The sequence below is a fragment of the Mandrillus leucophaeus genome, unplaced genomic scaffold, assembly GCF_000951045.1.
Source record: "Mandrillus leucophaeus isolate KB7577 unplaced genomic scaffold, Mleu.le_1.0 Scaffold51, whole genome shotgun sequence".
Classification (NCBI taxonomy): domain Eukaryota; kingdom Metazoa; phylum Chordata; class Mammalia; order Primates; family Cercopithecidae; genus Mandrillus; species Mandrillus leucophaeus.
This window is the reverse complement of record NW_012105475.1, coordinates 6,548,442-6,563,164: the sequence shown is the minus strand read 5'-3', so window position 1 is coordinate 6,563,164 and position 14,723 is coordinate 6,548,442. Positions and strand designations below refer to the sequence as shown.

The 14,723-nt window shown below is 40.5% G+C and overlaps 1 protein-coding gene across 3 annotated transcripts in view; it reads right to left on the bottom strand.

Moving 5' to 3' along the window:
- Nucleotides 1-470: 470 nt before the first annotated feature.
- Nucleotides 471-14,723, bottom strand: part of SNRPD1 (small nuclear ribonucleoprotein D1 polypeptide 16kDa) — a 35,604-nt gene continuing 21,351 nt past the window's right edge. For 2 of the 3 annotated variants that reach the window (XM_011996349.1, XM_011996348.1), the window contains 3 exons: nt 6,622-6,698; nt 5,149-5,340; nt 471-1,656 (listed from right to left, as the gene is read on the bottom strand). In XM_011996349.1, the coding sequence (XP_011851739.1) occupies nt 1,580-1,656; nt 5,149-5,340; nt 6,622-6,698 (346 nt within the window). In that variant the 3' untranslated portion in view covers nt 471-1,579. The remainder of the gene's footprint in view (nt 1,657-5,148; nt 5,341-6,621; nt 6,699-14,723) is intronic. The other variant, XM_011996350.1, reaches the window with a different exon arrangement.

The following is a 14,723-nucleotide window of genomic DNA, read 5'->3' as shown; positions in this document are numbered from 1 at the left end:
AATCTTGGCTCACCGCAACCTCTGCCTCGTGGGTTGAAGCAATTCTCCTGCCTCAGCCTCATGAGTAGCTGGGATTACAGGCGCCTGTCACTGTACCTGGCTGAGTTTCGTATTTTTAGTAGAAACGGGGTTTCACCATCTTGGCCGGGCTGGTCTTGAACTCCTGACCTCGTGATCCACCTGCCTCAGCCTCCCAAAGTGCTGGGATTACAGGCGTGAGTCACCACGCCTGGCCTAAACTTTTTTTAGGTAACAATATTCACAGAAAATGTCTTTACTTAAAAAACAAAACAAAAACTCACATACATGATAAAATACAGATTTAAGCCACCCACATCCCCAGTTGTTTCCCTTAGCATATAAATACTTGGTAGTAAGCTTTACAAAGAACTGATGCACTGAGAGACATTTTTTCTGAGCTTAACAAATCAAAAACAATTTTTAAAAATCCTTATTAACAATTAGAACAGTTTTGCTGTCAAATAAAGTAGGTCTTTTCTCTTTTGTTCTCAAAGAACCCCTTAACAAAGGAGGCACTGACAGGTACACTACACATTAACAGGAGATTTTAACATGGCTCGTAACTGCTAATCTAGTGACCATTAACTCCAAGTTTCAACTTGGAAAACATAAAACTATATCCTACTAAGAACTGATTAAAAAGCAAAAGAAAAAAAAGTGACACATTAGCAGCTAGACAACAAAACAATAACCCTTAATTTAGAAGACAACTTTTTACCAGGTACCTAAGACTCCGTAGAGTAAAACTCAGGAAAGAAGAATCAATTCTAGACCCCATCCCATAAGGACTTTAGTTTCCAAAATACCAAAACGAACTTCTTATTTCCCCTGTGGGTAGGTGCCACAGAATGAAGTCAGCAGTAGAATGCATATTTAGTGCATGTCAAGTAAAAGGGTATATATTCTATATGTATTGTTAAGTTTAGCCTAAAGTCTCTTTACATATCTCAAGTTCAGCTTAAAGGTTTCTCAGTACATAGAACTGTAGCCTAACTGGATGTGTAAACAGACTGTACCTTACTCTCGTGCCAATCACTAAGTTTCAGCCAACCAAAGGCAGCAAACTGTTCAAACCATATTCAAATAAGGCAAACGCTGAACTGTAACTAATATGGCTGTTGCTGTATCTCACTTTCATTTTCCGTACATCACTTTCCTTCTGTTCACAAATCTACATCAACTACACAGCTGGGCTGAAGCCTCTGAACCTATTATGCTTCAGGGGCTACCTGATTTGTGAATTGTCCTTTGCTCAATTAAACTCTGCCAAACTAAATTTGTCTAAGGTTTTTCTTTTAACCTTATTCATCATAAAAAGAAAAATTTTAGTTGAAAAACTTAAAATCTGATCATCTAAAAATGAAACTGCCCAGTAGAAATGCTTAGCTCTCACTGTGGTAATTTTGTGAATGTGGAGGAAACTACTAAAACTTTGATATACTAAATAGACAGCTCTATCCCACATTTATGTTTATTAAAAACTGACATAAACAAACACAACCTGTACAAAAAATATCCCAAATCCCGTATGACTTTGAAACAGTAATCTTGAGAGACATTATCGCCTAGGACCCCCTCTTCCTCTGCCACGGCCACGTCCTCTTCCTCTTCCTCTGCCTCTGCCTCTTCCTGCAACTGAAGGAAAAGAAAAACAAACCAAGCTCAATTCTCTTCTGCACGAATGTTACCGAGACACCACAAACAACATTTACACACACACCTTTCCCCATTTATAGCTCTGTATTAGCAGCTACAGTAAATAAAAGTTTAACTAGCTTCTGTTAAATGTGTTAGACTTCAGATTCTCCCCACCCCACAACACATTATCATGCAGAACCAAGAACTAAAGGCCTAGGGAGATTATTATTTGTTTCATTTCAATTTATTTACTAAGAAATGTGTCAAACTTAAAAAAATAATTTTTCTTTATATCATGTCTCAAATTCACCATAAAATGATTTGAATCTCACAAAAAAAGGAAGATACATATCATAGAATAGAACACGATCACCTTGATGCCAGAGTTTGGTAACTGAATAAAATCCAAGCAAGTTAATTCAAAACCAGGGAAGTTTAAATCTATTACATCAAATCACAATCTTATTAACTCTTCAGAAAATTAAAACTATTTTGACCTACACATAATCTAGTGCTTTAATCCATATAGCAATATCCCTGTCACTGGGTCATCCTAACTCTAGTTGAGTATCATGGTGACAGGGAATTTATCACCCAAATAAACTTATTTCATCTTCAGACAGCTAAGAATATTAGAAAATCCTGACACAGAAGTCAGTTACATTCTAAATGTTTTGCTTTTTTTTTTTTTTAATACAAGGTCTCTCTCTGTAGTCCAGCCTGCAGTGTAATCACACCTCACTGCAGTCTTGAACTCCTGGGCTCAAGTGATCCTCCCACCTAAGCCTCCTGAGTAGCGGGGACTACAGGTACAAGCCATCAGGTCTGGCTAATTTTTTAATTTTTTGTAGAGATGAGGTCTCCCTTTGTTGCCCAAGCTGCTTTCGAACTCGTGGACCAAAGCAATCCTCCAGCCTCAGTCTCCCAAAGTGGTGGGATTACAGGTGTGAACCACCGCACCTGGCCACATTAGAAATTTGTACACGCTGATTCTAGTCTTACCATTCCAAGCAATAAACAGTGAGTTTAAGATGCTAATTAAGGGACATTCCACAAAATAACTGGCCCGTACTCTTACAAAGTGTTAAGGTCACAAAAGGAACCAGCTGATATGCATTAAAGGAAACTAAGGAAACGAACAACTAAATGCAACCTGTTGTACTGGATTGGATCTTGGACCAGGAAAAGGACATTAGAGGGACAATCAGAGAAACGTGAGAAAGGTCTCTAGATAATACAATAGTGTCGCATCAATATAAAATTTCTATTTTTTGTAGTTACATGAAATTTTAACATTTAGGCAATGTTGGTGAAAGCATATGGGAATTCCTTGTACTATTTTTGCAACTTTTTGTGTCTAAAATTATTTCAAAATGAAGTGTTAAAATGGGGGGAAAAACAGAGTTGGAGCAGTGTTGTAAAAAACAACAACAACAACAATAAAAGGGCTGGGCACCTGTAATCCCAGCTACTCGGGAGGCTGAGGCAGGAGAATTACTTGAACCCGGGAGGCAGAGGTTGTAGTGAGAGGAGATCGCGCCACGGCACTCCAGCCTGGGCGACAGAGCATGACTCTGTCTCAAAAAAAAAAAAAGAAATAAAAAGAAAAGAAAATGGACCAGGTATGATGGTGGCTCACACCTGTAATCCCAGCACTTTGAGAGGCCACAGCAGGATTGTTTGAGACCAAGAGTTCAAGACTAGCCTGGACAACATAGGGAGACCCTGTCTCTACAAAAAAATAAAAAAATTAGCCAGATTTGGTGGTGCATATCTGTATAAAAGAAAGATAAATTAAGAAAACAACTTTTTAAGAAGTGGGGAGTGGGTGGGGGACAGGCATAAATAAATTTATTTATTTATTTTTTCGAGACAGAGTTTCACTCTTGTTGCACAGGCTGGAGTGCAATGGCACGATCTCAGCTCACGGCATGGGCCACCGCACCCAGCCAATATCAGTTATTTTAAACTATACTATTTTAAATGTGTACACACAAAAACAGTAAGTCTAGGACGCATGTTAAAATGAACCAAATTGACCACACTTATCTCCAATTTCTTCTGAAATAGTATTTATGATAGAAAAGCAACAAAAACGGTAAGTACCCAGAAGAACAAAGAAAAGCAGAGAAAACATAGTAGATAAAAGATTTCGGCTGGGCGTGGTGGCTCATGCCTGTAATCCCAGCACTTTGGAAGGCTGAGGTAGGTAAATCACTTGAGGTCAGGGGTATGAGGCCAGCCTGATCAACACAATGAAACCCCGTCTCTACTAAAAATACAAAATTAGCCGGGTGCGGTGGCACACACCTATAATCCCAGCTACTTGGGAGGCTGAAACAGAAGAATCGTTAGAACCCAGGAGGCGGAGGTTGCAGTGAGCTGAAATCGCGCCACTGCACTCCAGCTTGGGTAACAAGAGTGAAACTCCATCTAAAAAAAAAAAAAAAAAAAAAAAAAAAAAACCAAAAAAAAAAAAAAAAAAAAAGAAAACAAAAAAATTTTTTTCAACAAAATTTTAAATCAGAAAATAGACTTGGAACTGTAACATTTAGTAAAGGAAGAATAACTTCTCAGCGTGGAGTAAGATGATATGAGGCAGGGGGCTTTCAATCATCAATTCCCTCACAGGTAGGTCGGTAGTAAAAAAATGTAGAATAACCCTAAAGACATTAAGGCAAAAAGTCCTCAGATTTGAAAATACAGTCAGCCTTCAATATCCATGGGTTCCACATCCATGGATTTAACCAACTTTAGGCCTATGATGGTTGTCAGACTTTTTCTTGTCATTAACGCCTAAACAATACAATATAACTATCTACAAAGCATTTACATTATACTGGGTATTACAAGTGTACAAAAGGATGTGCAGAGGTTAGATGGAAACACTATTACCATTTTATGAAAAGGGACTTGAGCATCTGTAGATTTTGGTACCCACAGGGGGTTCTTGCAAAGTGGAAAGCAGCATGATACACAGGACCGAGTGAGAGGTTAAATCATTGTTTTCCAAGCTATGGATTACAACCATATTATTATTATTATTTTGAAACAGAGTCTCACTCTGTAGCCCAGGCCGGAGCACAGTGGCATGATCTTGGCTCACAGCAACCTCCGCCTCCCGGGTTCAAGTGATTCTTCTGCCTCAGCCTCCCAAGTAACTGGGACTAAAGGCATGCGCCACCACGCCCAATTTTTTTTTTTGCATTTTTAGTAGAGATGGGATTTCTCCATGTTGACCAGGCTGGTCTGGAACTCCTGGCCTCAGGTGATCTGCCCGCCTCGGCCTCCCAAAGTGCTGGGATTACAGGCGTGAGCCACTGTGTCCAGCCGCATCAATGTTTTTAATAGCAACACCAGGAGTTATAATACACATTATAGGAAATATTAAACAACAAAGACACTTGTGTTGTTTGCAAATATTTATATTATGAATAGTGTAGATTAGGATTAGCATTCACAGAAATTTTTATAATCCTTCAAACTTACCAGCTTCCCTTTTCTTAGATTTCACCTTAGGTTCAACATCCACAAGTAGTGTATCCAGAGGTAAACTGTCTGGTAGAATAAAATACCGAATGTTATTTCCTCGAATACTCAGCGTTTCCAGCTGTACAGGTTCTCTGTTCTTCAGGGTCATTTTCACAGCTTTAAGATGTGTATTCATGCTGACATCCACACCTAAAAAGAAAAATAATTGGGCAGTTATTAGTATGATAAAAGTCAGGCAACTAATCTACTGAGCCACAGTAAATACTGGACTACAAAAGAATACTGTTCTGTTACAGTGCAAGTTTTCTATGACATAATTTAGCACATATGCAACTGGTAAATGGGGGAATAATGTCAGTATAAATCAGCAGTGTTTCCTTCCTAGAGATTTTTCCTAGCACACTAATGTTTTGCTTACAGAAATGAATACAGCAAGCAATGGAAGAACCCTGACTGGGCTTCAGGCTCACTACTGATCTGACAGGTATTTCTTGAATGTTTCTCCCACTGTCTTTGTAACTTTCTCATAATCCCCATTCCACTAAACTATCCTCACCTTTGTTTCTGCTTCTCTCTATATGTAATAATTGTTACCACTTTTGTTAAGAATATTTTGATTACAAAGTTACACAGGCTTTTAAGTAGTCTGCAACACCTATTCTTCTCATTAAGCTACTATTTTTAGTATGAGAGTTTACAAAATACAAAGCAATTTTTCAGGGTGATTATATGACATTATAGCTGAAACACCTGAATACTGAAGCCTTTACCAAATTATACCTGAACTAATGGGATAACTAAAGACCTACTTAGGCCAGGTGCAGTGGCTCACGCCTGTAATCCCAGCACTTTGGGAGGCCGAGGCGGGCGGATCAACTGAGGTCTTCTGACCAGCCTGGTCCAGTTCAAGATCAGCCTGGCTGACATGCTGAAACCTCGTCTCTACTAAAAATATAAAAATTAGGCCAGGTGCAGTGACTTGACTCACACCTGAAATCCCAGCACTCTGGGAGGCCGAGGTGGATGGATCATGAGGTCACAAGTTCGAGACCAAAACCCCATCTCTACCAAAAATAATCAGACCCTGGAGGCGGAGGTTGCAGTGAGCTGAGACTGTGCCACACTGCACTCCAGCCTGGGCAAGAGTGAGAATTCGTCTCCAAAAAAAAAAAAAAAGTACCCAGGCATGCTGGCAGGCACCTGTAGTCCCAGCCACTCGAGAGGCTGAGACAAAAGAATTGCTTGACCCCAGGCAGCGGAGGTTACAGCGAGCCGAGATCATGACACTGCACTCAAGCCCAGGTGACAGAGCAAAACTCTGTTTCAAAAAAAAATAAATCAATTACATAATTCAGACAAAAGAATAAGAATCTGTGCTACAATAACGTTCATTAAGCAATCAAAAAATAAACTCTGGATAGCAGGTAAAAGAGAAGAAAAAAAGTTATAAAAGTAGTCCAACCTCCGTACCTGTGATTGTTCCATGGACCTGTGTTCCGTTCTTCAATTCAATGGTTACAGTTTCATGACTCAATTTCATCAAAAATCTATAAATAGGAATAAAACCATTAATTTTTACCTGCAACACTTTAAAATCACATTTATTAAGGTAAAAAGATGAAACAACTAGATGCTGAAAATTTGTAGATGCTATCTGCATCAATTCCTATCAATAATATGCTAACAATTTCAGCTTTCCTGAATTATATCCTCAAACTTTATGAAGGAACACAACAATACTAACATAAACTGTCATTTGGACGTTTCTAATTCTCAAACCTCAAATCCAGACATACAAGATCTCAGACTCATAAATCATGAAAAAGAAATAAAGAATTACAGTTGGTAAAAAGATTACAAGTTTATTACAATATTTATATATAAAGTAAAAATCTCCCTTCCTAACCCCCTGCACTGTGGGTATGTAGGAATATTATTCCAGATCATTTTATATGCACATTCATAAGCATATATACAGATTTCTTTTTACATAAATTGGGTCATATTTTATTCACATCTGTAACTTGTAGTTCTCGTTTAGCAGTTTATATTGGACATATTCCCATTTCAACATACAAAACACTCTAAGAACTGAGACTGGGTACGGTGGCTCATGCCTGTAATCCCAGAACTTAGGGAGACCGAGGTGGGCAGATCATCTGAGGTCTGGAGTCCAAGACCAGCCTGGCCAACATGGTGAAACCCCATCTCTATAAAAACACAAAAATTAGCTGGGCAGGATGGCATGCGCCTGTAATCCCAGCTACTCAGGAGGCTGAGGCAGGAGAATCGCTTAAACCTGGGAGGCAGAGGCTGCAGTGAGCTGAGATCGCACCACTGCACTCCAGCCTGGGGAGAGAGCAAGACTCCATCTCAAAAAAAAAAAAAAAAAAAAATTAGCTAGGCATGATGGAGCACGCCTGTAATCCCAGCTACCTGGAACTCTGGAGGCAGAGGCTACAGTGAGGTGAGATTGTTCCAGTGCACTCCAGCCTGAGCGACAGAGCAAGACTCCATCTCAAAAAAAAGCCAAAATAACAAAATAACATTCTAAGAACTGAAAAGTATTCCACTATATGGAAATGTCAAAATTTATAAGCTCCTTGTTGATGGACATTACTTTGGTTCAATTTTTTCCCATTACAAACCCAATTATGCAAACCCTCACCAACACAAGTTGCTGTTAAGTCTTTCAAATTTTTGTGAATTTGATAGGGGGGGGAGGAATTTGTTTTTCCTTAATTACTTGTGAGACTGAATATCTTTTCATTAATATGGGAAAATTATTTCTTCCGTGAATTACTTGTTCACATTATTTACACATTCTCAATTAGGTTGAGTTTTTCTTTTATTTTCTACTGGTTTGCCAGTCATTCAAGTTTGTGGTTTATGGCTTCTTTAGTCACACAAACTTTTTTCACTTTTATGTTTTGAATCTGTTCATCTTCCTGGGATACATAATTTGCCTAGGAAAGGGTTTTTTCTATGCCAAGATTGTAAAAGATAGTGTCTTATTTTCTTCTACTTTTAGAGTTTTAATCTACTTGGAATTGATCTTTTTTATGCAGTGTAAGGCACAAATCTGTCTTTGTTACTTTCCCCAACTGAATAGCCAGTTGCCTTGATAATATATAATGAACAAACTATCCACTTCTTACTTCATCTAGATTTCTGTTCTCCCCTTTTTATAACATTTTGCAGAGGAAGAAAAGTTGAAGGGTTTACAAATATTGTCAATTGCCAGTGCAGAGGTTAATGCCTGTAATTTCACCACTTTGAGAGGCCAAGGTGGGATGACTGCTTGAGGCCAGGAGTTCGAGACCTGCCTGGTCAACAGAGCAAGATCCTGTCTCTACAAAAATAAAAACAAAAAAATTTAGTTGGTCGGGCACGGTAGCTCATGCCTGTAACCCCAGCACTTTGGGAGGCCGAGGTAGGTGGATCACGAGGTCAGGAGTTGGAGACCAGCTTGGCCAATATGGTGAAACCTCATTTCTGCTAAAAATACAAAAAATTAGCCGGGTGTGGTGGTGCAGGTCTGTAATCCCAGCTACTCAGGAGGCTGAGGCAGGAGTATCACTTGAACTTGGGAGGCAGAGGTTGCAGTGAGCCAAGATCGTGCCATCGTGCTACAGACTGGTTGACAGAGCAAGACTCCATCACAAAAAAAGATAAAAATAAAAAAATTAGCTGAGCATGTTGGTTCATGCCTGTAGTCCCAGTTCCTTGGAATCTGAGGTGGGAGGATCACTTGAGCCCAGACTTCGAGGTTGCAACGAGCCATGATTGTGTCACTGCCCTGGAGCCTATGTGGCAGGGAAAGACTCTGTCTTTTAAAAAAATTCTATTTTTTTTTTTTTTTTGAGACAGTCTCACTCTGTCGGTGAGGCTGGAGCACAGTGGCATGATCTTGGTTCACTGCAACCTCCGCCTCTTGGGTTCAAGCAATTCTGCCTCAGCCTCCGAAGTAGCTGGGACTACAAGCACCTGCCACCACACCTGGATGCATTTTTAGTAGAGACAGGGTTTCACCATGTTGGGCTGGTCTCGAACTTCTGACCTCAGGTGATCTCCCCACCTCAGCCTCCCAAAGTGCTGGGATTATAGGCGTAAACCATGGGGCCTGGCCCTTTTTTTTTTTTTTTTTTTTTTTTTTTTTAAGACAAGAGTCTTAGCCAGGTGCAGTTGCTCATGCCTGTAATCCCAGCACTTTGGGAGGCCGAGGCAGGCGGATCACGTGAGGTCAGGAATTCAAGACAAGCCTGGTTAACATGGCGAAACCCCGTCTCTACTAAAAATACAAAAATATTAGCCAGACTTGGTGGCACATTACTGTAATCCCAGCTACTGGGGAAGCTGAGGCAGGAGAATTGCTCGAGCCCAGGAGGCGGAGGTTGCAGTGAGTCAAGATTGTGCCACTAAACTCTAGCCTGGACGATAGACTCCATCAAAAACAAACAAACAAACAAACAAAAACAGATCATACCATCTCAAAGTTGTAGACATTGACACTTCAGCATGCATTTTCTAATGACGATCTCCTATGTAACCATAATCTCACAATCAAATCTAAGAAAATGAACCCTACACTATCATACAATACACAGTTCATATACAAACTTTTAGTCTATAGTATACACCTTATATTAATAGATCCTATCATCTATCACACTAAATGGTACATGTAAGATAACCTATTATCCTCCCGCACTAGACTATTGTTGAGGGTAGGGATCGTAACCCCTATATCTAATCCTAGACTGTAATAGGCACTGAATAATGCTGGCAGAAATGTTTCAATGAATAAAGGGAAACCAACCTTAAAATGCCTTTTTTAAATTTCTTTTTTCTTTTTAGTGGTATAGACAGCCATCACAAAAAAAATTACTTGGTCTGGGATATAATAAGCCTCAAACTTTAAAAAGACTCATGAGTTGAATCTCTTTTTATATATGACATCAAGAAAATGTTTCTCTCAATGAATTGGTAACACTTGATTTCATCAGATAATTATTCAGCTCCAAATTTAACAATCAATTATACTAGAAAAGCCTAGAATTTTGAACGAATGGCTTCCTCCCATTATCAAGTTTTTGTTTTTATCTTTTTTTTTTTTTTGAGATGGTGTCCTGCCGGTCGCCCAGGCTGGAGTGCAGCCACGCGATCTCGGCTCACTGCAACCTCCACCTCCCAGGTTCACGCCATTCTCCTGTCTCAGCCTCCCGAGTAGCTGGGACTACAGGCGCCCACCACCACGCCCGGCTAATTTTTTGTATTTTTAGCGGAGACGGGGTTTCACCGTGTTAGCCAGGATGGTCTCGATCTCCTGACCTTGTGATTCACCCGCCTCGGCCTCCCAAAGTGCTGGGATTACAGGCGTGAGCCACTGTGCCCGGCCTGTTTTTATCTTTTGTATGAACTTACTATCCCAGTTAGTGTAAGAACTTTTACTATAAAAGTTCTTCAAATCATTTTTGGAAGCAAAGAAGACAAATAAAAGGAAAAAAATACCTTACGTAGCCAGGCGCGGAGGCTCAGGTACATAAAAGATATGTAAAAATAACCATAAGTTGTAGAATGCAATAGAGATATACAGAGGTTTTTAGTTTTTTTCCCTGAGTAGCTGAGACTATAGGCATGTGCCACCGTGCCTGGCTAATATTTTTTAAATTTTTAGTAGAGATGTGGTTTTGCCATGTTTCCTAGGCTGGTCTTAAACTCCTGGGCTCAAGCAATCAGCCTGCCTCAGTCTCCCAAAGTGCTGGGATTACAAGCGTGAGCCACTGCACCCAGCTACACACAGGTTTTTTTTTTACTAAGAATATATTGTAGCACGTGGAGAAGGGAATCAGGTATTAGGGGACTTCTGGTAAGAAGCCTGAAAAGTTGGAAATATGCAGCAAGAAGAAACAAAAGAAAAATACAGCATAAGACACAGAGTAATTACAGATATTAAGATGGAGTCTCACTGTGTTGCCCAGGCTGGAGTGCAAGGGCACAATCTCAATCTGAGCTCACTACAACCTCCACCTCCCGGGTTCAAGCGATTCTTGTGCCTCAGTCTCCCGAGTAGCTGAGCGCATGCCACCACAACCAGCTAACTTTTGTATTTTTAATAGAGACAGGGTTTCACCATGTTGGCCCGGCTGGTCTCCAACTCCTGACCTCAAGTGATCTGCCAGCCTCGGCCTCACAAAGTGCTATGATAACAAGCATGAGCCACCACGCCAGACCGATGAAATGTTAAGTTCAATATTTAAGGTCCTATGAGCAGAGAGGAGTTAGGCAGGTTCCCTTCTCGGAAAGCCCTAAGCTCTGTTAGAGAATTCCTCTAGGAGAGCTACTGAAGGATTTTCATCAATGAAGAGGAGTACCAGGTTCATATGCACATTTAAGAGAACCTAGGGCAAATGTTCAGAAACAGATTTTAGAAAGACAAGAGACAAAAGTATAATCTCTAGGAAGACAAATTACGTGACTAAAGCAGTACATATACAAGTTAAAACTACAGTAATTGAGATATAAGGAACAACAAATAGATCAATGAAACAATACAAGCAAACATTTATTTCTGGTCCCACATTTACATGGTTGATTTAGCTGGGATTACAGGCGCTTGCCACCACAATCAGCTAGTTTTTGTATTTTTTTTTTTTTTTTTTAGTAGAGACTGGGTTTCTCAAGTTTGAGGCCAGCCTGGGCAACATAGGAAGACTCATCTCTTAAGAAACAAAACAGGCCGGGCATGGTGGCTCATGCCTGTAATCACAACACTTTGGGAGGCCGAGGCAGGCGGATCACAAGGTCAAGAGATGGAGACCATCCTGGCCAACAAGGTGAAACCCCGTCTCTATTAAAAATACAAAAATTAGCTGGGCATGGTGGCGTGCGCCTATAGTTCCGGCTACTTGGGAGGTTGAGGCAGGAGAATCGCTTGTACCCGGGAGGCAGAGGTTGCAGTGAGCCGAGATTGCGCCACTGCACTCCAGCCTAACGACAGAGTGAGACTTTGTCTCAAACAAAAACAAAAACAAAAAGACAAAAACAGGCTGGGCAGGGTGACTCACGCTTGTAATCTCAACACTTTGGGAGGCCAAGACAGGTGGACCATGAGGTCAGGAGTTCGAGACCAGCTTGGCCAACATAGTGAAACCCTGTGTCTACTAAAAATACAAAAATCAGCCAGGTGTGGTGGCGCATGCCTGTAATCCCAGCTACTTGGGAGGCTGAGGCGGGAGAATTACTTGAATCTGGGAGGTAGAGGTTGCAGTGAATCAAGATTGTGCCATTGTACTCCAGCCTGGGTGACAGAGTGAGACTCCATCTCAAAAAGAAACAAATAAACAAGGAAAAAACCAACTAAACCCTAAGGAGATGCCACTACATACCCACTAAAATGGCTAAAATTACAAACTGAGCAAACAGCACCACACACTGGTGAGGATGTGGAGCAACTGTTATTCTAACATATTGTTACTGGAAATGTAAAATGGTACAACCACTTTGGAAAATGGTCTGGAAATTTCTCATAAAGCTAAACACATAACAACTATGCTACAGTCCATCAACTCCACTCTTACGTATTCACCCACAAGAGTTTATTTCCCTCCAAAAACTTGAAGAATATTCAACGTTGTTGTAAACAAAATAGATAAGTTTTTATTTATTTTCTTTTCTTGTAATTTTTTAAAATAAAGAGCTTTTTTTTCTTGAGAGGAGTCTCGCTCTGTTGCCCAAGCTGGAGTGCAATGGTGCGATCTCAGCTCACTGCAATCTCCACCTCCCAGGTTCAAGGGATTCTCTGGCCTTAGCCTCCCTCGTAGCTGGGATTACAGGCACCTGCCACCATGCCCAGCTACTTTTTTTGGTATTTTTAGTAGAGACTGGGTTTCACCATGTTGCTCAGGCTGGTCTCAAACTCCTGACCTCAAGGGATCCACCCGCCTCGGCCTCCCATAGTGCTGGGATTACAGACATGAGTCACTGTGCCCAGCCTAAAATACAGAACTTCCAAACACACGAGGTACTAATACCCAGTAATAAAAATGAACACATCACTGATACACTTCACAATGTGGATGAATCTCAAAAACATGTGAGTAAAAGGAGTTTTACACAAAAATACTTTGTGATTCCAAATATATGAAATTCTAGTGCAGGCAAAATTCACGTATGGTGGAAGAAACTGGTTGCATCTAGGGGTATGGAGCCAGAGGTTGTCTGGGAAAGGCTTGAGGAAACTGAGGTTTTGGTCATGTTACTTCTCTTGATAGGGGTTTAGGTTACAAAAGTGCTTACATTTTTCAATAGCAGGAAATATACGCTGCATTTCATTGTATTAAGATATTTACCTCAAAGAAGGAAAACAAAAATCCATGAGTGGGATAAAAAAGGCCTGAACCTCAGTGGTGGTGACTGGAATGAAAGGAGGCTACTATGGGCAGGACAAATACACAATTATCCCTCCCTAACTGAACCCAGGAACCAAATGGATTCAACTTATTTTCAGATGAATCTTTCAGTATCTGAATTCTTTCTACTTAGTGAAACTTAGATATCAAATAGATAACACGGTGTCCCTCAGTATCAAAACACACTATTTAAACCCAAAAAACAAACAGGAAAATGTGGGACACTTTTATGCAGTAGGTAAAACTGGCAAAACTGGCAATGTATCAAATGTCAAGGACATCAGGAGAGAAAAAGTCAAGCTCACCTCCCAGGTTTTTGGTTAGGGTGACAGTGAGAATAAGGATGACGACGCTACAAACTGATACACAGAAATAAGTCTACTGAAAATGCAAACCAGTTAGTCAAACAATCATTTTCTGGAGGAAAAATACATTCTCTAGTAAGAAAAAAAATTTCTTTCTATATTTGACCTAAGACACAAAACAGGATTCAGTCCAGGTATTAAAAATTACTGGAAAATTGCCATAACATGCAATATCTTTAAAGGGAACAAATGAAATCCAAGGTGTATTACATAAAATTGAACTGTGAGTAGATTAAGATTCAGATTGGCAGGTATGGAGAAATTTCAAAAAATCTTGTAATTTTCTTTTTTGAGACAGTCTTGCTCTGTTGCCCAGGCTGGAGCGCAGTGGCGCGACCTCGGCTCACTACAACCTCCCGGGATCAAGCGCCTCTCTTACCTCAGCCTCCTGAGTAGCTGGGATTACAGGCGCCCGCCACCATGCCCGGCTAATTATTGTAGTTTTTCGGCTAATTATTGTAGTTTTTCGAAAGACGCGGTTTCACCACGTTGGCCAGGCAGGTCCTGAACTCCTGACTTCAGGCGATCCGTCTGCCTCAGCCTCCCAAAGTGCTGGGATTACAGGCGTGAGCCACCGCGTCCAGCCTAAAAAATGCACTTTAAATTCTATGACTTCCTATCCAAAATTACAGTTCAAATAAAAATACACCAAAAATTAACCTTAATTGTCTTTTGTACCAACTCCTCCCTGAATATAATTTTTTTTTTTTTTTTTTTGAGACGGAGTCTCGCTCTGTTGCCCAGGCTGGAGTGTAGTGGCTGATCTCAGCTCACTGCAACTTCTGCCTCCTGGGTT